This window comes from Myotis brandtii, unplaced genomic scaffold (genome assembly GCF_000412655.1).
Source record: "Myotis brandtii unplaced genomic scaffold, ASM41265v1 scaffold363, whole genome shotgun sequence".
NCBI lineage: Eukaryota > Metazoa > Chordata > Mammalia > Chiroptera > Vespertilionidae > Myotis > Myotis brandtii.
Genome location: NW_005363938.1, coordinates 1,021,550 through 1,046,992, shown reverse-complemented (window position 1 = coordinate 1,046,992; position 25,443 = coordinate 1,021,550). Strand labels below are relative to the sequence as shown.

The window sequence follows — 25,443 nt, the reverse complement described above, 5'->3', positions numbered from 1 at the left end:
GGGGGGAAAAAAGAGGAACAACTGTAATAATCTGAATGATAAAGATTTAATTAAAAAAAAAAAAGAATGGTTAGCAATTTACTTTCCCTTCTAGTAACAATGTAAAGCACAAGTAAAATTCAAAAAGCATATCTTATTAATTGAATGCTCTCATTACTCTTGCAATTTTGAATAAACTCACTTTGGATGGTTAAAAAAAAATTATTGTTGAACAAATGAATTCAATCTAACAAAAATCAAGGAGTCAATTAAAACAGTCAAATATCCAAATGGTGTGCAAGACTTATGGTAATGGTATTACCTACTTGTGGTAAACACATAGTGACTGGAAATCTGTATTACCTTCCTGGAAAGCAATTATCTTATCTTTTGCCCAACAAAAGTTTCAAGTTCATTTCCATATCTGGTAATTATCCAGAGAAATAATGAAATAAGTGCTCAATAGTGTATGTATTAAAAAAACACACCAGGGTGTAGCAAATATGTGAGAATACAACAGGGGCTCTTATTGTGTGTATGAGTGAAAAACAGGAAATAAGTCCAAATAACCAACAATGGAAACTGGTTAAAAGAGATGCAGTATTTCAGTTCAAGTGAATACTACGTAGCAATAAAAAGTGATATATATTTATTGACAAGGGACTATATCAAACTTAAAAACTTCTTTGCATTAAAGGACACTATCAACAGAGTGAAGAAGTGACACATGGAATGGGAGAAAATATTTGCAAATCATATATCTGATAAGAGGTTAATATCCAAAATATATGAAGAACTCCTACAACTCAAAAATAGAAAAACAAATAATCTGATTAAAAAATGGGCAAAAGACTTTAACAGACATTTCTCCAAAGATAATATAGAAATAGCCAACAAGCATATGAAAAGATGCTCAACATCACTAATCATTAAAGAAATGCAAATCAAAAGCATAGGGAGGTATCACCTCACACCACTGGCATGGCTACTATTACAAGAACATAAATTAACAAGTGTCAGCAAGGATGTGGATAATTGGAATCCTTGTGCACTGCTGAATATGAAATGGTACAGCCACTATGGAGACCAATATGCAGCTTCCTTAACAAATTAAAAATAGAATGACCATATGATCCAGCAATTTCACTTCTGGGTATATGCCCAAAAGAATTGCAAACAAGTCTAGAAAACAAGATTTCCACACCCATGTACACAGCACCATTATTTACAAAAGTCAAGAGGTGGGACCACCCAGTGTCCACTGACAAATGGCTAAAAAAATGTAAATCCATACAATGGAGTATTATTCAGCCTTAAAAATAAAGGAGATTCTGTCACATACTACAACATGGGTGAACCTTGAGGACGTTATATTAAGTGAAATAAGACAGTCACAAAAAGATAAATACTGTATGATTCTACTAATATGAAATATCTAAAGCAGTCAAATTCATAAAGACAGAAACTGAACGGTGGTTGCTAGGGCCTGGGGGGAGGAGGAACTGGGAGTTGTTTACTGGGTATAGTTTCAGTTTTGCAAGACGAAAACATTCTGGCAATCTGTTGCACAACAATGTGAGTATATTTAACATTACTGAACTGTACACTTTAAAATGGTGAAGGTGGTGCCCTAGTTGGTTTGGCTCAGTGGAAAGAGTGTTGGCCTGTGGACTGAAGGGCCCCGGTTTGATTCCAGTGAAGGGCACATACGTGGGTTGTGGGCTCGATCCCCCATAGGGGGCGTGTAGGAGGCAGCCGATCAATGATTCTCTCTCATTGATCAATGATTCTCTCTCATTGTTGAGGTTTCTATATTTCTCTCCCTCTCCCTTCCTCTGTAAAACCAATAAAATAAAAAATAAAATGGTTAAGGTGGTAAAAAAAGGTGGACTTTATGATATATGAATTATATCTAAAAAAAAGTTATGTGAAATATTTTAAGAGTTACAAACTGTAAAATAAAAATGTGTGTATAGAACAGAAATGAATTGCAATAATCTACTGAAAAATGTTAACAGTGGTTAGATTACAGGTGAATAGATATTTCTCCACATTTTCAGACTTTTCTTCTGGTGAGAATGTACTGATATGTAAAATACAAGAAATATACTTGATATACAAAAAAGCAAGGTACTTTCTCTATTTAGGGGTAAAAACAAGAAGGATGATACCTGGGCTGGAGTGTTTGCAGTCACAGGAGACGGTGACTCACTAACTCTTGGCTCACTGGGGGATGCGGCCGAGCCCTGCGACTCCTGGCTGGCGGGCTGGTCTGGAGACAAAGCATCACTACTGTCTTCGTCAAATGAGAAATCTCCCTGAGTTTGGGGATAGCCTTCCTTCCCAACGCCTAAAGAAAGAAATGATTTGTAACTGATTTTTGCCTTGGAATACCAAACTTAAAATGAAAAAGGAAGAGAATACTGTTTTTTTCTAAGAACCTAGGAATCTGGTTATAAAAAAAAAAAAAGAAAAAAGAACATCATGTACTTCCCGCCACTACCTGCCTTAAGTACTTGGGGGGAAAATCAAACCTGAATCTAGTCAAGCCTTTGAATCCAACTGCCAGTTATAGGAAGTACAGGAGACAGGAAGTTTTTTTTTTCTTTTTTAATATTTTATTGATTTTTTTACAGAGAGGAAGGGAGAGAGATAGAGAGTTAGAAACATCGATCAGCTGCCTCCTGCACATCTCCTACTGGGGATGTGCCCGCAACCCAGGTACATGCCCTTGACCGGAATCGAACCTGGGACCTTTCAGTCCACAGGCCGATGCTCTATCCACTGAGCCAAACTGGTTTCGGCAGGAGACAGGAAGTTTTTAATGACACCTGTGGATGCAAATGCATCCAGTAAAATCAGAATGTGGAGATGCCACAGATAAAACCACCACATTCATCAACAAATAAATAGTAAGAAATGAAAGGAGGAAGGCCCATGTAAAAGATTAAGACTTAAGAGGTGTATCAGCCAAAGGCAACATGTGGACCTTATTTGGATCCTGATATGGAATCCAACTACTACAAAGCAGTGAGAGGCAATGGGGAAAATGGGGCTGGTGACTGGGTATCGTGTTAAGTCCCACTTCATGGAGTGGCCCAGCTATACTGATACCTTGCTTTTGGGAGCCCGTTTCCTTGGGATTAAAAGGAATCATAGCTGATTGTACTACTTCGAATTATGGACTACGAATGGCGTAAGATTGAAATTCATACTAATGCAAAACAGAAAGTCCCCGTGAGTAATGGAAACTATCATAGTTTTCAAGTAGAATATTAACTTTAAAAAATTGCTTGCTGAGCCCTAGCCGGTTTGGCTCAGTGGATAGAGTGTTAAACTATGGACTGAAGGGTGCCAGGTTTTGATTCCTGTCAAGGGCATGTACCTAGGTTGCAGGCTCGATCCCTGGCCCTGGTCTGGTACGTGTAGGAGGCAACCAATTGATGTGTCTCTCTAACATTGATGTTTCTCTCTGTCTCTCCCCATCCCTTCCACTCTCTTTAAAAATCAATGGAAAAATATCCTCAGGTGAGGATTAACCAAAAAAAAAAAAATTGCTTGCTGAATAAGTGGCATTATTCTGGAATTTATTTTTCATGCTAAATTTTATACCAGAAAAAAGTGGAAACATTAGTAACAAAGTATGATAAAAGTGAGATAAGATGGACAAAATACTACCATTCATAATGAATACATATATACTCATCTCTATTTACCTTGCTGAACTAACACAGAACAAGCTATTTTTCTTTATCTTTCTTAGAAGTACAAAGAACAAAAATAATAAGAACTTTGTAAAAATTTTAAACAAAACAACATAAACTAAACAGTATAGTACAATAAGTCTAACTTAGACAATGTGATAAGGAAATCAGAACTTAAAGACTTAAACTTAGGATGTAAGGAGAATCTCTGTGTTACTGGTAAGAGATGCTATTCTTAACAGTATCTAATATACAGTTAGCCCTCTGTATCTGTGGGTTCTGCATCCTCAGATTCAAACAACTCCAGATCAAAAATATTTCCCCAAAACGTTACATTGTTGCTGACATGTACTACATAGTTAGGCCTAAGATGACTGCCTCTGTAGTGAACATGTACAGACTTTTTCTTGCCATTATTCCCAAGCAATATAGTTTAACAATTATTTACATAGCATTAACATGGTATTAGGTATCTAGAAATGATTTGAAGTGTATGGGAGGATGGTAGGTAGGTTAAATGCGAATGGCATTTATATACAGGACTTGAGCATCCAAGGATTTTGGTATCCATGGGGGGTCCTGGAACCAATCTACCTTGGATGCTGAGGGACAACTGTAATAATAATAATCATGGAATCAGTGCAGGTGTTAATTTCTAACCTACCAGAAAACAATACTTATGATTGGTGCTGGCCTTTAAAAGTAAATTTGTTTTCTCTAAAACTGCCAAGCTGTTTTTCTCCCAGAATAAGTTTTTAAAGTCTTGCCTATGATTGCTTCCTTAACACTGGAGTCCACAGGCAGGATGTTTTTCTCCACCAGCTCCATAGGACCAGGTCTCTGAGCAATCTTTTCATTCAGATCATCAGCTAGGCGAGCTCTTTTCAACTTCATCTGAGTGGCCTGCAGGGATGGCTCTGCAAATGTTTCTAAAAGAAGAAACACAGCTTAAACCATTACTTGAATTACTATCTCTATTCCACAATGCTATTTCAGGCCAACTAATTTAAGTTAAATTGGTTTAAACATATTGATGTGTTCTCAACATATTTATGGAAAAAGAAAATGACTTTTTAAGACTGTTCCAGTATATATTTTATATTTTTAGTCCTGGATAGCTTTATACTGCCTATACAATATGGATGCCCACTGACTCAAATAAACATGAACTTAAGCAAAAAGTGGGGTACTGCTATTGTTCATTTATGGCAAGAGCGGCATATTCACATTTATTAGGTATCAGGGATACAGAGGGTGAACAAGACAGATGTGGTCCATGGCTCAAGAAGTTCAGTGTTTTAGATTTGGCTTCATTGGAAAGTCAGTTCCTAGAAGTAGAGACACTGTATCTTAGAAATCTGTATTTTAGGATATAAACTTCTCTGCAGGAGACAATGAGAAGAGCTTCAAATCACATTCTTGTATTGATCCCCATGTGTCACAGAGTCAATCATCATAATTAAGAATTTGGGTTTATTTCTGCATACATAAATAATCCTGTGTCTGTTAGAACATTCAATTACTGTACATAGTAATTAATGGTCATATAAAAGCATCAACTCATCTATTTACAAATAAATGAACTTGTGAAACTATTATAAACATCGTAACTTGTTCATTTGCATAATTCTGTCAATTACTTGTGTTTCTCATAACTCTAACATTTTATTACATTGTTCTAAATAATGTTTATAATTGATTAAACATAATGATGAGGTGTTAATGCAAAATTTAGAGTTGAAAGTTGCTTGCCTCTTAAATTATACAGAAGGTCTTTTAATGAAAGTCCCCATAAGTATTCTCAGGATTAACTGATGTTCTTCATTTTGTAGGTAAAATGTCCTTGTTGAAGCCCAAAGCAAGCCTGAGGCCGATAAACTACTCTGCGGCACATCTGAGTATAGCTGACCCCTGAACACCTCAGGGGTTTGGTGTGTGGACTCCCCCCACAGTCAGAAATCTACATATAATTTAACTACTAATAGCCTACTGTTGACCAGCCTTACTAATAATTTAAATAGCCGATTAACACATATTTTATATGTTATATGTATTATTCACAGTATTCTTAGAATAAAGTAAGCTAGAGTAAAATGATACTAAGAAAATTTTAAGGAAGGCAAAATACATTTATAGCATTCACTGAAAAAATCATATATAAGTAGACCTGTACAGCTCAAACTCATGTTGATCATGGGTCACTGCACTTATCTTTCCACCAGTTGATTTATATGCTCACCAAAACCATGATTGTCCACAAAATAGTTCATATCTGTCAGGATTGCTAATGTCAATACATAATATAATTAGATGTTATGAGGAAAGACAAAGTTCAAAAATAGAATGATTATTAATACTTTCAATAATAAAGATTTTTTAAAAAATGTAAGAACAATAAAAAAATAAAATGCTTCATAGAAACCTGTACAAATGCTTTGGAACAATTTGAGAAAGGTAAATCATTAAAAAATCACTGTCAAATTAGGGCAGTTAGTAACTGTAAAAGATTTGGGGAAAAATTGTAAAATCTAGGATTTAAAAACTCAGATTGCTTTTCAAGTGTCTTAAAGTTTTTCTTCCACCATAAATGGAAATTGTAGACAATGTACAATGGTTTTGTGCTTTATGCAAGAAAGATGAAGTGAACTCCATTCATTAAAGCCTTCCCCGAAGTGAAGGTCCTAGCCCTCAGTCAGAATTCTGGCAAATAAATGCACGTCCATAAGTTAAAATAACGTGTAGTCATCTCATTTTTATGATTTTGCATATAACTAATTGTGGCCCCTATCTTGTTAGATAAAACACTTCTAACCATACAGGATGATAGGTTGTGAGAATTAGATCATGCACTCTTAGATTGATATTTAAATGCTTCTGTTAAGATTTAGGTCAGCGGTTCTCAACCTGTGGGTCGCCAACCTGTGGGGTCGAGACCCCTTTGGGGGTCGAACGACCCTTTCACAGGGGTCGCCTAAGACCATCGGAAAACACATATATAATTACAGTGGTTCTCAACCTTCCTAATGCCACAACCCTTTAATACAGTTCCTCATGTTGTGGTGACCCCCAACCATAAAATTATTTTTGTTGCTACTTCATAACTGTAATTTTGCTACTGTTATGAATCGTAATGTAAATATCTGATATGCAGGATGTATTTTCATTGTTACAAATTGAACATAATTAAAGCATAGTGATTAATCACAAAAACAATATGTAATTATATATGTGTTTTCTGATGGTCTTAGGCGACCCCTGTGAAAGGGTCGTTCGAGCCCCAAAAGGGTCACGACCCACAAGTTGAGAACCGCTGATTTAGGTAGAGCAGTCTTCTGCCTTCCTCTTCTCTCCCATCAACACAATCTTCGTGATACCAGGAATATGTTTGGAAAGAAACTATTCCAAAAATAAATACCCAGAGGCTGGCATTTCGGTATGTTTCTGTTCCTAGTCTTATTACCACCTCATTTCCATTAGGCTGAGGCTGGATTTTAGCTCCTAAACTTCAGAAAACAATTTAGACTTTTGCCTGCCAAGTATCAAATTGGGATAATGTTAAAATAACTTGGGGGTGGTTTTAGAGCATTTTAAAAAGTATAGATGACACATTTTTTCTTACTTTAAAAATCCCAACTTGAGTACAGATGTCCTAAAAACATCACTTAAGGTTCAGTCATGTACATAAGTAGGTTTTTAAATGTTGGGTAGCCTTCTTTATATAAAGCAAATATGATTTCTTTTGATAGCTAAATGTATTGGCCTTGGTTTTAATTATATTAATAAAGCCTGTTACAGTTAGGGGGTAAGTTGAAACAGGCAGCATTGTTCCTCCAAAAATGCCTCTTATAGGTCAAGATGTCTGCAGGCAGAGAAAGAGCCATTACCTAGTCACTTACCAGTAAATTACTTCTTTGGAGGTTCACTTATCCCTGATAGCTGGTAGCGGCTCCTGCCCTACCACTGGAGTTCTGGAAATGTTTTTTCAGTCCAGTGGACTTCTGAGAACACAACCTGAAGAGTTTATCAGCCAGGGGCTATCACTTCCTGCCCCAGATATGAAGACAGTCACATAATCATAGATTCTTTGGACTAGAAGAGACCCTACTTGGGGTTGTAGAGGCTAACTTTATACTTGGAGCTTCTTTACAACATCCTTAATGTGGTGTCAGCCTGTACTTATTCTCACAGCAGCCTCTTTATTCCCTATAAAGCACTTTTCTGATTGTGTAATTCATTTATTTTGTGTGTTTATCTGGCTGTACCATTAGAATGTAAACTCCATGAAGACAGGTTCACTTGTTGGCCTCTGGTGTCTGGCTCACTGGCCAATGACTAAACACCTCTGATCACAGCCACCATGTGGCTTCCTGAAGAGTCTGTATTTGGACATACCTGACCTTTAGGGTATTATTCCTTATGTTGAGCTACAACCTAATACTTTTTACTTTTAACGTCAACCTAATTCTCATGTCAACCTAATTCTAATACTAAATCTGTCATCAGGCCAGAGAGAACAAATCTAATCTTTCTTCTACATGATAATTGTGTCTGAATATTTGAGAAGTTTTCAGATTCTTTCTGTATCTTCTCAAGTTTTAACATACTGAAGACTATCACAGGGTAAAGCTCCTAGTCTTGCTCAATAAATTAGTCAGAGAAGCAAAACAATGAAAGAAAATGTAACTTGAGAAATTTATGGTGGTGATACCAGCTTTCAAGAATGCTCTGTCTTCAGCCACTGTGGAAAACAGTGTGGAGTTTCCTCAAAAAATTACAAATGGAACTGCCGTTTCACCCAGTGAACCCACTACTGGGAATGTATTCGAAGAACCCCGAAACACTAATAAGAAAGAATATATGTACCCTGATGTTCATAGCAGTGTTCTTTACAATAGCCAAGATCTAGAAAGAGCCAAAGTGCGAATCAGTAGATGAGTGGATAAAAGCCCTTGTGGCTCAGGTGGTTGGGGTGTTGTCCTGTATACCAAAAGGTGGTGGGTTCGACCCCTGGTGGGGCATGTGTGGGATTAACATTTCTCACTTCTCTCTCTCTCTCTCTCTCTCTCTCTCTCTCTCTCTCTCTCAGCTGTAAAAAAGAAGCTCTTTTTTTTTGTGACAGCATGGATGGACCTGGAGATTATTAAACTAAGCGAAATAAACCAGTCAGAGAAAGACAAATGCCATATGATCTCACTTATATGTGGAATCTAATGACCAAAATGAACTGACGAACAAAATAGGATCAGATGCATGGAGGTATGGAACAGACTGAGAGAGCTAAGGGGAGGAGTGTGGGGGTGGGGGAATAGAAGAGATTAGCCGAAGAACAAAAATGCATATGCGTAGCCCATGGGCACAGACAACAATGGTGATGGTGGGGTGGGGGGGGGGGGGGGGGGGACATGTGTAATAGTGCCAACAATAATAAAAAAAAGAATGCTATGTCTTCAGAGAGAAAAATATCCTGGCCTTAGCCATTCGTCTCATGAAAGATGGAATAGAACCATCCCTACCAGCTTCATAAGTGATGAGGCCAGATGGAGAAAATTTGGTGGGCTGAGTGGAGGGTGTTTAAGATAATGGTTAAATCAAGCTGGACAGTTGTGGGCAAGTAGCAACAAAGCAATAATGTTAGGTGTGGACATTGTACCAGGCAGACATAACAGGGAAATCTATGGTTAGACTTGTGGCTATTGTACCCTTTATGACTTAATGAGTGGGCACATGTCCCTCTCTGAAGAAGAAATCCTCTGGACTGAAAAGTTTTTCCAGGACAGTATGACAGACACCTATGGTACCAGCTGGAGGGGAAGAGTCAGTCCATCAGTAGGTTATTTGGAGAATCAAACCTTTCCCATGTACCTAACATAACTTTGGGTCTTCATGTTGCTATCCAATTTGGAGGATGTCAGCCTGTGGGGTAAAAGTTATTAAATGGGAATAAAAAGAAATGGCGGCATTCTCACATAAAACAAGCAGAAATAAAATTTTTACCTTCTAAAATGTGCATCCTGACAAGTTCAGAACGATCTGGTCGACTTCGAATCTTGTGCTTCAAAAAGTTTTCAGTCTTAAAAAAAAAGAGAGATAATCTTGCCATAAGTTGATTATGACTTATTGTGGTTTTACATATTTTTCTCTCAAGGTACTCCATTTAAATTAATTGATACCCTTTTGGTCATGATTTTGAGAGGAACAGAAAAGTAGAAATTAGTGCTTTGAGAAACTATTATCCAATATATGATTTAAATTGCAGCCTTCAAACATTGTACAAGGACATAGTATATGCTGGTATAAAGTAATCAAGTTATAGACCTTTATTTTAAAACTTGGGAAAGGCAAAGGCTCATAATTTTGAAATTGATTTTTGAACAGACATAAAATTTCGAACATTTAAATATCTAAAAAAATCTAAACTTCAGGTCAAGTAAAAAAAATCCACCTAAATAACAATTTACTAAAATTTCTCATATATTTTCTTTGATGAGTTCATATCCTTGATCAGATTTTCTTATTCAGAACTGTACTCAACTCCAAACAATAGGGTTTTATATTTTATAAGACTCTAAGAGATCATTATTGCATCCTGAGAAAATTCTAAAGGAATTTTTGGAAAATGCTTTTCATAAATCATGATAGAAGTTTTCCCTAAAACAAAAAGAAAAAATGTGCATATTGGTACTTTTAAAGAAAAATAATAAATATCTATTCGGTATGCAACTATGATGGAGTCAACTCAAAGAATAACACAGAGTGGCTTGTGGCCATATTCTTTGATTTGGCCAGATTCTCCTACCCTTGGGCACATGTACAGGTAACACTAGGGTCTGTGTCCATCTGCTGGGGTAACAAATGGCAGAATTACTTCATTATTATTCTGAAAACTGTGGTGATGCCCTGAAAGCAAGTAAGCAGAGAAGTATGATTTGTCCTGTATGTACGAAACTAGTCACTAGTTTTAAAAGAACAAAATTTGAATGTCATGTATTTTCTACCAATTTCTAAGATAAAAACTACCCCAGGATATATTACTCTATATGCCATGTATCCTGCAAATTCACTGCAGTTCCTCTTTTGACATATTTAGGAGTAAGACTGCTACTTGTCCACAGGTGTTTTGAAATGAGAGAAGCAGAGAAGTAGAACATTTTAAAGTGAGATTTCTTACTCTGGCTCGTTCCAAGCTTTTTATCTGCTCATGGAATGCTGCTGGGCTCTTCAAGGCTGCGAGAGGAAAAGAAATTGGTTCCGTAGTATAAATAGAGGAGTTAATACTTCAAACGTTACAGTACTTCTTGATGTTTCTTCTTAACCTTAGTAGTTCACATCTACAGTTCCATTTATTTACTAGTTCCTTTAGGAGATCTGCAAAATTTGGAACCTTAAGTGTTTCATAATTAAAACTATATATTTCAGCCCTAGCAGTGGATAGAGCATCAGCCTATGGACTGAAAGGTCCCAGGTTCGATTCCGGTCAAGGGCACATTTCCGGATTGCGGGCTTGATCCCCAGTAGGGGGTGTGCAGGAGGCAGCCGATCAGTGATTCTCTCTCATCATTGATGTTTCTCTCTCTCTCTCTCTCCCTTCCTCTCTGAAATCAATAAAAGAAAACACACACACACACACACACACACACACACAAAACAATAACAAAAAAAACCCCACACTATATATTTCATAGGAGCATTTGAGATCTTGTTCTCTGGCATACATCATCAGTTTAGCTCAAATAAACTCTTATAAAAATTTAAAAAACTATATATATTTCACAAATAAAACAAGCAAACTTTTAAAATGAAGTTGTATACATAATGACAATGCAAATATCAGGTTAGACTAGTTCCAACCAATCGCTGGGGCAAATTACCATCACCAAGGGAACTCTGATGATTCCTTGACAGGACTTTATTGGCCATATAAGCTACTGGAAAAAGCCCAAATGTCCTTAGAACATTTAACCTTGAGTGATCTGACCTTGAACATGAGATCCACTGTACTTCATGTTGTACAGATCTATCATTTACTGAGAACCCACAACAGGCTTAGCCCAGTGCTCTGTGGTCAATCACAATTATATTACTGTTGATCATTACAACAACCTTGCAAGGTAGGCATTAGCCCCAGTACAGACGAAAGGCTCCAAGAAGTAAAATGAATTCTTGAAGTCATATAGCTAGATGGTGATCAAAGTGGGATTTAAATCTAGAATTTTGAATTTGAAAGGTTCATGCTCTTTCTACCACACCACAATGCAAATCACTCTAAAGACCTAGTGATTCTTTAATATGTTAAGTGCTAGTACATTAAATATTCCAGAATCCCAAAGTGAGGGTAAGCAGTGCTTATTTACTAAATCCTTGCATCTGCAGTATTTCTATCAATTATCTTTGCAAAACCTTTTGTATGTCCACCACTGTCTGATAACACCCTGCATTTAATGACTACAAGCAGTCAGATGATGTGGGTGAGATATAGGACTAGGCTCACTTAGGCTGTCATCTCCAAAAGTTGGCCCATCAACTCTTGTAGCATTACTGTTGTCAGCTCTGGTACTTGAAGCACTGCAAAGACTCCTAGCAGCCAGTCCCAACGGGTTTGGCTAGGGACCAACTTCTAAAAGCAGGGACCAGCTTCTAAAAGCAGACTGGCTTAGCAGTGGTGTCTTAAACATCATAATTTGTTCCTATCTGATTGATCCTGTTCATAGTCAGGAATGTAGTGGTGAAGAAATCTGGCAGATTATTAAACCAGCTTTGACTCTGTCACAACGCTAGCTTAAAAATATTTAGACAATTAATGGTCCAGAAAAAAGGTTTCAATGGGAAAAATCTACTGCAGAGCAAAACTGTTCCTTATAAACCAAAAAAGGTAAAATCAATGATTCAGAAGACTGGGAAGCATAAATGCTTTTTTGTAATTTTTTTAAAAGCCAAATAAGTTACTTCTTGGAGAAATTAACTTTTAGAAAAAATCCATATAAATAATCCTAATGGCCTACATAAAACCACCACTCGTCCTCTCTAAAATATGGGTTCATCTTCAAACTTGGTGATTAAAGCTAAAAAAGACAGCCTGGACAAATATTCTAAAATTAACCAACTCTCAAAAAATGAAGGACTGAAGCTTAGAGATAACTAGTTGGAAAATATCTGTACTCGGGCAAGAAAGATTTTATTAATTATAAATAGAATATTAGTCCTGTAACTAACACACATTTAATACTATAGCCTATACGATAGCATAAAAGATAATTTAAATTAAATAATTTAAAGTAGAATAAGGTTTTGAGTTAATTTTATATGCTACTTTTGCAAGTCTAAGTAACACTGGATCCATTATGTAGCGATTACTTCAATTATTTAAAACTAAAACAAATGTTGCAGTTTGAAGAACTGATGTTAGCCTAATTACAGAGTTTTAAAGGTGTTCCTTTGTATAATATAAAATTTGAGTCCAATTTTTAAATGGCATCGAGTTTTAAAATGTGTTTTAAATAATTCCCTTAGGTTGGCAATGCTGAAGCCTGGTTTTTCTTATAAACTCATCTGGTAATTATATATTGATTACATGGATACAGGTTCTTCTTGGACATGCCCATTGTTATGTTACATTAGAGATGACAGACACTCGAATCTTACGTGGCATGATGCCCTGGTCCACGAGCTGTTCCCGCGTTCGCCTCTGTTGCAGCCTCAACTGAAGCACTGTGAAAAGGAAACAATTACCATTAGACTTCAGAGGCAACTGCAGGAGGCAACTTTATTAAACATCTTCTAATTCATAATGGAATACGAATACTACCTGGCACCATCCAATCTGTAAAAAGAGAAGCAGTTCATGATTTCTGCCTGCTTGGTGAACTCTGACGTTCTCTGAGAATACTTTGTGTTAAGTTAGTTAATAATGTTAATTTGCTGAATAAAGCGAAGTATTTGTTGTTTAAATACAATCACATAGTACTCGGCAAATAAAAATAATTGGCTTATATACTGTCTTATTTGTAGAAATAGAAATATGAGATTCCTTAACATTCCTTAGTTTTTGTTAAAAACTAGTTATAGCAAAAATGTATTTTAAGGAAATATTGAATTATTTGGAGGGATTTACTCCATCTGGAACATATTTTAAATAGCTTTAATGAAGGTCAACTGCATAATAAAAATTAGACCCGTGAGATATTACTAACAACCCAAGGGAAAATTTCTAAATTAAGAATTTAAAGTTTACTAATCTTTGCACAATACAAGACACCATAGCTCATTCTACAACTTCTAAGAAAGTCACAAATTGATCGACACCTTATAATTTTAATAATAAGAAGAAACAAATTAGAACTTGTAAAAAACAAGGTATGTCACAAAATGTGTATATTCAGTTTGCCAATTTAATAAAAATAATTTTTTGTTCTCCATTTCTTAAGTGGATTCCTTTCATAGCATCTCTATAATTTTAGCTGGAAAATGAGCTAATTTTAAAAGAGGAATATATGAAGCAACTTTAAAAAGTTTTTCCTTGGCTTACCTTACATTAAATTTTAAGTTTCCACTTTTATTTTTGTTTCAAAACCTTGATGAAAACCAAGGTTAGGATTTTAAGTATCTGCTTAAGGTTTGTCAATATGCAAATAAATAAAAAAATAATAAAAATTCCCATGTGTATTTCTTTCTTTTTTTTTTTTTTTTGTTAATCCTCACCCAAGGATATATTTCCATTGATTTTTAGAGAGAGTGGAAGGGAGAGGGAGAGACAGACAGAAACATCGATGTGAGAGAGACACATCGATTGGTTGCCTCCTGCATGCGCCCAACCAGGGCCGGGGAACCTGCAACCAAGTTATGTGCCCTTGACTGCAATCGAACCCAGGACCCTTCACTCTGTGGGCTCTATCCATTGAGCCAAACCGGCTCGGGCCCCATGTGTATTTCTTAAATGTATGGAAGGAAGACAGAGAGAATTTTCTAGCAGGGGGTGAAGGCTGGAACAGGGGCTAGCTTAGACCAGTTCCTTACCCAGGCTCAAATGCAATGCATGTGATGGCTCCTACTTGCAACAAACCTGAGGCCTGAAGACAAAGGGCCTGTGGCCCTCATAGCCTTTACTTTTTTGCTTGCCCTTGTGCTGACTATAGAGCAAAGCACAATCTTAGGTATATTTCAAAAAGAGGCTTGGCTATAAAATAGCTTTTAAACATTTTTAACTTCATTGCTAGATATGAATGTCTTCCTTTATTAAGTACTGAAAAAAATGTTTTTTGCTTCTTTTGGGGACCATTGGATCACAAAGATTCATGACATCCCATTTAGAAGTGAAGCAACTGACTTAAGATTCTATTACACAAGCAAAAGCAAAATTTAATAGTAAAAAAATGTATGCACATGTTTCTCACATTAAAATTGCTTTGTGATATTTTGGATCAATTAGGCTCTAACACAAAGATCTTTTCCCTGATAACTTACAGTTTATTGAGGATAGTGTGTTCCCACTGTACTTTACTAGGAACAAAATAACCAAAGAGTTGACCTGTGAATCTGATAGCACCCAAATGGCTGCATACTCTAACATTCTTCTATGAATGCTAAAGTTAATGCTTGTCTGAAATTAATGGTCATATTCAAGAGGTAGAATCCCATATTCCAAGAAAAGGAATACTGAGAGGAGAAAAAGGTCAGAACAATGTCCAGTTCAAAAGCTGACACTTCTGGAACACGGTGGTCCACGTCTGTTGGAGAATCTCTAGCAGTATCTTCCTTTTCTCCCAAGGGAGAGCTCAAAGAAAGGAGTAAAATATAAAGGGTAATGAAAACATCAACCCCCTTCTTTGGTTTCAAACAAACAAACAAATAAATAAGCAAACAAACAAAGCACCAAACTTTTGAGAGAAATGTATCAAACACAATATATATTTTTGGGCGATGGTGTCTTGGAATGATGGATACATTTGCAACCACTTGATGTGCAAACCAACACTGAAGGCAACAGCTTGTTAGTCTTAAAGCACCTCCTGATTGTACATTGGTCAACTGCCCTCATGCACCCTGACAAAGACCCTGTCAACTGTATCATCTTTGATTAGAAATCACACTTTCATGCTGATGTGTAAATGTATCTGCTACCACAAGGGTAACACACAAAATTAATGCATGTCACCAATCATCAATTGTTCAAATAAAACAAAACCCAAATGCAAACCAATTGTGTTTCCCATGCAGTTTGTTTGATGGCAAAACAATCAATCTAACTTATGCCTTACCATCAGAAGATAAGAGATCAATCTTCCCAATCAATGCTCTCATCATTGCCTATATAATCTTCCCAAGAAGTAATATTATCTACAAAGCAGTATGGCAGGCAGCCTTCCTAGGCATGTTCATTTATTAAGACATTAGGAAGAACATGAATGGAAGAAGAGGCATATCACCAGTCATGCTGTTATGACCGTTGATGACCTGCTTGATTTAGTTTTAATCTATCACAATAGGTGGGCAGTATTGGACACATTCTACTGAATATGAGGCACAATGCACCATTAAGAGACTGGGTACATTGCCACTTTGGATTAATGTTAAAAACAATTATAATATTCATTTATATTAAATATAACCAGTCACTCATAACCTGATAGAGGCTCTTCTGAGAACAACTAATGGTTATAAAAAGTACCCATCAAATAGGGACAGGCTCATAATTATGGAAAATATCAAACTTCTGTTTAGTACTTCCCCCTCACCACATTCATAAAAATTCAATATATAATAAATAACAACTGATATCTGCATCTTACAGAATGCTGAAGGCTGGGAAGAACAAGGCTTGAATGATGTAGACAGCTCACTGTCCCACAACATGGGAAAACTAGAATTGGGCAGAATTGGGCGATGTTTATCCTGTACTATGAAGGGAGAAGACCCTCTCTTAATGATCAGAAACATTCGTGGTTGTGGAATCAAGATTTTTTATCGAGTTTCTCTGGGACTTATATGAATGAAGCCTAGAGATCTTCTTCCTCTCGTAGGAGCCTCCACTTTCATGTCTGCACAGAGGCAGGGAAGGCCCAGATCACTGCACGCTGCTGTGCCTGTTGCACAGTCGTCGTTTCTTAAGAACAATGAATAAACTGGCTGATCTCTGGAAAACCTGACACTGCCTGTGTTGATAAGATTGCATTTCTAAAAACTAAAGACTAGGCACTGGTCCAGCACTGCCTTTCTGTGGTGGCAGGTGGGTGGTGATGGTAGTACAGCTGCCTAAGAAGACAGTTTCCTGGCAATGGCCTTGTGTCTGAAAACTGAACCCACGAGCAGGACTGACATAGCTTCCACCCTAATTAGTTAATTGACAAAAATCCAGTATCCTCCATGGCCATCTTGCCAATAATTACAAGTCTATAGAATTCTCAGGGAGAAAAAAAAAAGTTCAAAACACTGAGTGAGCAGCTACATCTTTTCAGAAAACAAAGGACATAGTGATAGGGTTGAAAGAGAATTCATGTTATAATTGCTCACATTTGAACATTTTCAAAGACTGTCTTTATCTTTGAAAAGTGTATAAACAAAAATAATCAAACTTATGGTCCTAAGAAGTTCTTAAGTTTAAAATGTTTGGGTTTAAACCTGTTTAATTTTCTCCAAAAAGGGGAGGCAAGAATAAAATACGTATACCTCACTATAGAGCTAGTATGTATTCTCAGTGCAAAAACAGGTCCTATAAGTTCAGAATTCTCTAATAGTTCTGTATTTCCCGATTATAAAACTCACAAGAGGCATGAAAAGGGCCCTCATCAATAGATGAGGCTCTAGAGCTACTTGCTGGCCATGATATATGTATCATCTTTGAAATTATAGATGAGTGAGAATATAAATACATACTACTTTATACCCATTGCATTTAGAGATAAAAATTTTAATTCATTATTGGATTTTTCTAAGGTGATGTGTCATTATCTCTTAGGGCTAACATTCATGGTATCCTATTACATTTCAACAAAGAAAACTGCATATAATTTTGAAAATTCTACTTAGTGTTTTCTTGGTTAGAACGGATAAAAACAATATTGTGTCAACAGAAGTGTTTTTGAACTTGCTCTTTTTTTTATATAGGAAAAGTAAAAATTTGATTTTAAAGACCATTTTAAAAAATGAAAGGTAGCTTATCTAATGGTAAAGATAAAATGTCATTCTTACTCAGCATCATAAATAGTTCAGATATTTAAAAGTACCTACTTTTAGTTCCTTTCTCCTGCTTCTTAAATGGTTTAAAGTGCTTTTAGAACAAAATCTTAGGATTAGTCTCCAGTATGAAAAACCTTAAAATATCATGCTGTCTTTCACGTAATACTTATACCCACTTCAAAGTTTCCAGCTGCTTTGTGAATAGACATAGAATGATATGTCTATTCTTTTTTGTTTCTATAAGTAGAATGTTTGGAATGTTTCCTTAATATGATGTAATTAAAGTGCTTTTTCACTCTAAAGAAAAAAAACACCCTATTATGCAACATTTTAATAGTAATATATAGCGATTCAGCATGAATTGAATAAGCCAAAACAAAGCATAGTTTTGGCCCAGGTTTGCAAGGGGACATCTGAGGACTGTATATTATAAAAACAAGGCAGAAATGATACTTCCTAGGAAGCAGAATGGCAGGCAGCTATGGTCTTGAAAACTCTTTATAAATAGCTAGTTATGGGGTATGAAGGAGGGTGTGTTGAAGAGGGGAGGGCAGATGAGCAGCTGTCTGCAAGCTAGAGAGGATCCAATGTATATTATTTAATTATAAGATGCTGGACAGAAAAACTGCAGAATCATGAGGGGTGAAAAAAACAAAAAATACCTGAGTAGGTCAAGGGACGGTTGGGTAAACCAGAGCTAAAAGCAAAGATGGAAAACTAAAGAACACACTTGGAATTGACTATGTATTGACTGAATCAGTTTCAGGCCAAAAACAGAACCTGATTTCAGTTATTTTTTAAAAAAATATTTTCAAACAGATATATAAATGAATGAAATGGTTGTTTGGCAAACATTTATTATGTATTGTTTAAATAGTATTAAATTAGAGGCCTGACCCTATGAAAACAAGACAATTTAGAAAAGCCAACATTCTCACATTATCTTTTGAATTTAGACACAAGAGGGATGAACCGGCCCCTGAGTAACACATTAGGAGAAGTTTGAGGCCCCGTGCGATCCTGGTTCAGGGTTTTATCAAGCAGCAGCTCAGCAGTCAAGTTTACAACTGCATTTGATTATTCGGGAGGGGCAAAATGACAGCTTAGAGATTTATACTGAAAAGGCAAAAGATTGATGAACTGCTCTTCCTTTACCTTAAAAATAAATGTTAAATTGTTAATTATTGTTACTATTACTGCTATTACTTTACATACTTGCTGAAGAAAACCACTTTTTTTCAAAGATAAAAAAGCCATAAGGATTTTTAAAAAAGACTTTATTTTTTTTAGAGCAGTTTTAGGTTTACAACAAAATTGAAGGGGAGATATACTCCCTACTTCCACACCCCATTATCAACAGGATTTAAAAATGTAATTCTACAAAGACTCACGTATTTATAGTTCTTTGCTGTATATGGTTTATTTTGCAGTTAAAGGGTAAGAAGACACATCCTGAAGTGTTTGCTTCTGAGCTTGGGACTCAGAAATGCCTTACTATTTGTACCACTAATACCTCTATTTAAAAATCAATGTTTTAGAAAAAATTTCTATTTTTATTTGTTAAAATACTAGTGACACATGCAGATAAACCATGTTACCCTAGTCCTTCTCCACAAAGTAACCACTGTTAAATTTCTATGGCTCCAGAGAATGTTTTGTGAATATTCCGACAATATTAAATCTACACTATGCAAAGGAAACACATGCAGTGGGATCATACTAGTCATGTAGTTTAGGGTTTGCTTAAAAAAACCCATGAAATCTAGCCCTGGCTGGTGTGGCTCAGTTGGTTGAGCGTCATCTCGTACACTGAAAGGTTGCCATTCAATTCCCAGTCAGGGCACAAACCTAGGTTGCAGGTTCGATCCCCCCTAGGGGTGTGAACAGGAGGCAGCCAATCAATGTATCTATCTCACATCGAGGTTTCCCTTTCTCTCTCTGTCTCTCTGATTCCTGCTCCCTTACTCTAAAATGAATAAAAACACATTTCAAAAAACATGAAATCTAGCTCATTCTTAATGGCTGTATCTAACACTTGGGTGTATTAATCATACACTCTTAAGTTTTGCGATTTCTTGCTATTATAATAAGCTGCAATGATTCTACTGATTCATTTTTTAGCATCTTTTGAGTTTATAAACACACACTACATTTCTAATAATTTAAAATTTCATAGGGCACATTGCAATCCAAATGGTTGTACCAATCTATATTCCCACTTACAGGGCAAGAGAGTATCTTTTTGTTCATCCCTTCCCCACAATATACATAATCATGTTTTAAAGTAACTTTAAATTCACTTCCACTTACCTAAAACTGGCTATATAAGCCCAAAATAATAGTAAAATTTGGTACAATAAATAAGCAGTAAGGGACCAAAAGATATCAAAGGAATTAGTAAAGTGATGGGGCTAGGTTTGAGTGGTTGTTAGAAGTTCAGATTAAGCTTTCTCTTGTAAATCATAAATTTATTTACATAAATTTGGTAGAATTTTTCTGATGTTCCAGGGCAGTGGTCGGCAAACCGTGGCTCGAGAGCCACATGCGGCTCTTTGGCCTCTTCAGTGTAGCTCTTCCACAAAATACCATGTGTGGGTGTGCACGTACAGTGCGATTGAAACTTTGTGGCCCATGTGCAGAAGTCGGTATTTTGTGGAAGAGCCACAGTCAAGGGGCCAAAGAGCCACATGTGACTTGCGAGCCGCAGTTTGCTGACCACTGTTCCAGGGTATAAAACTTAAGCATAAGACTTCTCATTTTTTTCTTCAACTCCAATAGCTGAGAGAGATAATGACCAGATTTGAAATCTATCCTATATAATAAAGAGGTAATATGCAAATTGACTATCACGCCCCCACACAAGATGGCTGCCCCCATGTGGTCACAAGATGGTCAGAAGGGAAGGGCAGTTGTGGGCGATCAGGCCAGCAGGGGAGGGCAGTTGGGGATGACTGGGCCTACAGGGGAGGGCAATTGGGGGGGGGGTCAAGGCCTGCAGGGGAGAGCAGTTGGGGGCAGACCAGGCCAGCAGGGGAAGGCAGTTAGGGGAGACCAGGCCAGCAGAGGAGGGCAGTTAGGGCGACCAGGCCTGCAGGGGAGGGCAGTTGGGGGCGATCGGGCCGGCAGAGGAGCAGTAGGTATCCATCAGGCTGGAAGGGGAGTGGTTAGGGGGTAATCAGGCTGGCAGGCAGAAGTGGTTAGGGGCAATCAGGCAGGCAGGGGAGTGGTGGGGGCCAGCAGTCCTGGATTGTGAGAGGGATGTCCGACTGCCGGTTTAGGCCCGATCCCTCTCGGGCCTAAATCGGCAGTCGAACATCCCCTAAGGGTCCCAGATTAGAGAGGGTGCAGGCTGGGCTGAGGGACACCCCCCCCCCACCCCAGTGCATGAATTTCGTCCACCAGGCCTCTAGTTAAGAATAAAAGCAACATGATGTGGTAGGGACTGGATATTGTATTTGAAGGAGAAAGAGATAAAAATGACACCTGGGTTTCTGGCTTAAGCACCTGAACCATTTACTGAGATAAAGAGCACAAGTTGGTCATTAGGGAGTCCAGTCTTGGATATGTTGGAATTGGAAGTAGAAATGTGCAAGTGACAACTGGCTGTATGGGTCCAGATTTCAGAAGGTAGGTCTTGCCAGGAGATTGAAATTTGGAAGTTGTGACATATGTAGTATTTGACAAGGTAGAGAATATACAAAGAAAAGGCAAAAGAAGCCCAGGACTATGCCCTGAGGAAAGTTAACAATTTATAGATCAGCTAGGGAATGAAGATCCAACAAAGAAGACAGAGGAAGCTGCCTGGGAGGAGGAGGAGCCTGAAGGGTGTGTATAAAGTGTTTCTAGAAGGGATTCATGATCAACAGGGTTAAATATTGCTGTTTTAATACATGGAGGAGCTACTCTTCAGAGTGATGAATGGAAGTCATACTGGAGGAGGTTAAGGAATAAAGAAGGACCAAAAGTGTGAGTGATGTTAATGGAAACAGTACTTTAAAGATGTTGCCCATGAAGGGTAGGAAAGAGGGTGAAAAGCTTGAGAAGGCATGGAACTTCAGGTTGGAACATACTTGAGCAAGTCTATAACCGATAAAGAGCAAGAGAGAGGAAAGGGAAGGAAAGAGAAAGGAAGAAAAAAGATAGGAATGAATAGGGATGAAAATGAACAGAAGACTAAGAGGCAGTAGGTCCCTTGAAGAGAAGGAGGTGCAGAGCATACAAGGACAGCCTCTGTTAAGAGACACTTCTATCATAATAGAAGGGCAGCTAGGACTGGATATAGCTGCAGATAGGTTTATAGATTTGGTATGGGACGTCCAAATGATGGCTTTTATTTTCTCAGAGGAGGAGGAAGAAAGGTCATCTATTGAAAGTGAGATGAAGGAAAAGTTAGTTTTGAGGCCAGTGAAGGAGGTCTGAAATATTACTGCAGACAGTGAAGAGCAAGTTGAAAAGAAACACGGTTATTTATTACAGAGAAGCTCCAACTAATAATGACAATAGCTTGGGGGAGAGAAGTCAGTCAGGAAGCTGGCAAGTCACTCATTGGCTCTGAACTGTATCATTTTTATAAGAGAAGACCACGAGATATGAAATTAGAACTTTGGCAGTTCTTTTTAAAGCTTATTATATAAAACTAGAGGCCTGATGCATGAAATTCGTGCAAGAGTAGGCCTTTCATCCCTGGCTGCCGGCACCGGCTTCCCTCTGGCATCTGGGACCTGGGCTGGCTTCCCTCCGGCCGCCCGCAGGCACCCGGGACCCGGGCTTCACTCCGGCTGCCAGCAGGCACCCGGGACTCGGGCTTCCCCCAAGCCCTGGCTTCATCTGGAAGGACATCCGGTCTAATTAGCACATTACCCTTTTATTATTATAGACTAGAGGCCCAGTGCATGAATTCGTGCATGGGCGGGGGCCCTCGGCGTGGCCTGCGGGGATTGGGCCGAAACCGGCAGTCTGATGCTGCCTGCTGCTCCTGCCTGCTGCTCCTGCTCATCTCGGCACTGCTGCGCCTGCCACGGGCTCGCGCCCAGTCAGTCCTGATCAGGAGAGGCTCGCGCCACCGCAGTGGCACTCGCCAGCTGTGAGCCCTGCGTCTGGTGCCTGTCCCGAGGGCGTGGGGGGGGGACAATCGGCCCTCCAGGCAGGTGGTGGGACACCCTTGCCAGCCCGGGATCCAAACCCGTCCCGCTGATGTTTGTGCCAGTTGTTGGGAGCCACCTGGCGGACACTTTTATATCATTTCTTCCTTGTGGAGCGTCTAGGAAGGGGAAGTAGCTGCGGTGCCCGAGGCCGACTTCCAGGGGGCCGGAGGAGCTGTTGGGATCGTGCTGGTGGTGCTGGTCTGTCGGTGTCTGGCCCGTTTTCCAGAGATTGAACCTGCAGGGCTACTGAGGGAGTGAGTGGCTGCAACAGGGCTGGTGGGTGGCGGGATGGGCTGTCAGCTGAGCGGCACTCCTGCTATGGGAGCACACTGACCACCAAGGGGCAGCTCCTGCATTGAGCGCCTGTCTCCTGGTGGTCAGTGCACATCATAGTGACCAGTTGAACAGTCATTCGGTCGCTTAGGCTTCTATATATATAGATTTTAGTTAACAACACTTGTAGTCCAGCAATTCCACTTCTAGGTGATCTGAAAATTATTGAAATCTGGCACTCAAACACATACATGTACACACATGTTCGCAGCAGCACTATTCACAATAGCGAAACACATGGGAACAGGACAAAAGGTGGGAAAAGATCAACAGATGCATGAATAAACAAAATGTGATCTATCCATACAATGAAATACTATTCAGCCATAAAAAGAAATGAAATACTGGTATATGCTACAACACAGAAGAACCTGAGAAAAATTATGCTATGTGAAAGAAACCAGCCACAAAAGATCACATATTATAGGATTCCAGAAATGTGAAATATCCAGAACTGGTAAACCCAGAGAGCTCAGATTGTTGGTTACCAGGACCGGGGAGAAAAGAGCATGGGGGTAAATGTTTAATGGTTACAGGGTTTTCTTTTGGGGTGATGAAAATGTTTTGAAACTAGAGAGAAGTGTGGTTGCACAACACTGTGAACGTTAGATGTCTCTGAATTATTTTATTTTAAAATGGTTAATTTTATGTTATGTAAATTTTACTTTAATTTACAAAAGATAAATTGCTAGAAAAGACTTTAAGAAACTAATTACACAGTAATTAGATTTTCTTATTTCTCACCCACCCTCCCTCTCACCACCATAATTCCATTAACCACAAATGGTGTCTTTATCTTTTAATGATTTGATAACTACAATAACAACTACATTATATATTCCTGGTCATACTGAATTCTAGGTTTTGTTGTTTTTTTCTGGCCTCTATTTCCCCTTCTAGCCCTCTTCCTATATTGTAGCACTTTCTACAATGCTCACCATATAGAAGTTTTAATAAACATGTTTTACTCAATTTGCATGGTATACTTGGTATATAATTAAGTTACTATTTTCTAAGGAAAGAGAATACTATGCCAAATTTAAGAATAAATCACCAAGAGGATTTTCTATGGGCAAGTAATTATCATGGGGCAGAACCAATGCTGTTTTGCTTTGTTATATGAATTTGAGGCTCGGGGTATTTTTGAATTGATGTTGGTGGTAGAACAGAAGACAAAATTGAATTACATTGTTCTGAAGGGTACAAGAAGGCTAAAAAGGGCAAGTGAAGGGAAAAGGAGTAAAGGGCACCACGAAAAACTGGTAGATACTAATTTCTTTTCATCTCTACTTACAATTAATGTGAAATTCATGCTGCATTAAAGAAGAGAAAAACACTAAGTATTCTCACAGATGATAAAAAGTGGCAGCCAAAGATTACAGACTGGCTGTATTTTCAGGGGTCTAATTTGCCAATTAAAAAAATAAGGTTCTTGAAGTAATTTTAGAAAATGGAAAGCAAGAGGCCAAAAATAAAATGGTGGTTTGTCCTGTGCGGGAAGAGGCAGGTGGTACAAACTGCAGAATTCTAAACCACTGACCGACCCTTGCTGGTAAGGACATCGTTGTCTAGAATGTAGCTTTTACCCTCTATTAGGAATTAAAGAGCAAAAATGAAGTAAAAAGTAAATGCGGACAGTCTAGGCTAACACACTGTAGGTTTCCTGCATTAATCTGCAGCATGAGGTCAGGAAGACAATGTTTTCAACACTGTGCCTTGGAAATTTACAGGCACTTTGATAACTCCGGTTGGCTGCTGCTTCTGTTACCATGGAAACAGACTGCTAAAAATGGGGCATGTTTCTTTAAACTGATCATACCTTCACACAAATTCCCTTCTCCTTTTTGTCAAACACTGGAATGAATTTAAGTATGCTTCTCGCGGTATGACAACGTGATGTCAAGCTAGGGGCCTGGTACAGAATGGCAGGGATAACATTAGCCTGTGGCAACATATAGAGAGGTATTATACGTGTACATGTATGCACTTTAAAAAATCTCATTTGGTTAAAAAGTAGTGAAAATAAAGTACACAGTGGGATAAATTGAAGTATAACAACACAAACACTTCAAAAGCAACATCATCCACTTAAGTGTCTGATCACCAGCAATGTA

General features: G+C 38.0%; 1 protein-coding gene and 1 long non-coding RNA gene across 6 annotated transcripts in view; one reads left to right on the top strand and one right to left on the bottom strand.

The window, feature by feature from the left end:
* Positions 1–6,418, top strand: part of LOC102242069 — an 86,511-nt gene extending 80,093 nt beyond the window's left edge. The window contains exon 5 of the long non-coding RNA XR_001363248.1: positions 5,516–6,418. This is a non-coding gene — a long non-coding RNA (uncharacterized LOC102242069). The remainder of the gene's footprint in view (positions 1–5,515) is intronic.
* Positions 1–25,443, bottom strand: part of MKL2 (MKL/myocardin-like 2) — a 184,178-nt gene that overhangs the window by 46,003 nt on the left and 112,732 nt on the right. For all 5 annotated transcript variants that reach the window (XR_001363247.1, XM_005871973.2, XM_005871974.2 and 2 more), the window contains 5 exons: positions 13,323–13,388; positions 10,852–10,907; positions 9,678–9,753; positions 4,451–4,612; positions 2,151–2,329 (listed from right to left, as the gene is read on the bottom strand). Coding sequence is in view for 4 of the 5 variants with exons in the window: in XM_005871973.2 (XP_005872035.1) it covers positions 2,151–2,329; positions 4,451–4,612; positions 9,678–9,753; positions 10,852–10,907; positions 13,323–13,388 (539 nt within the window). In the remaining variant the exon portion in view is untranslated. The remainder of the gene's footprint in view (positions 1–2,150; positions 2,330–4,450; positions 4,613–9,677; positions 9,754–10,851; positions 10,908–13,322; positions 13,389–25,443) is intronic.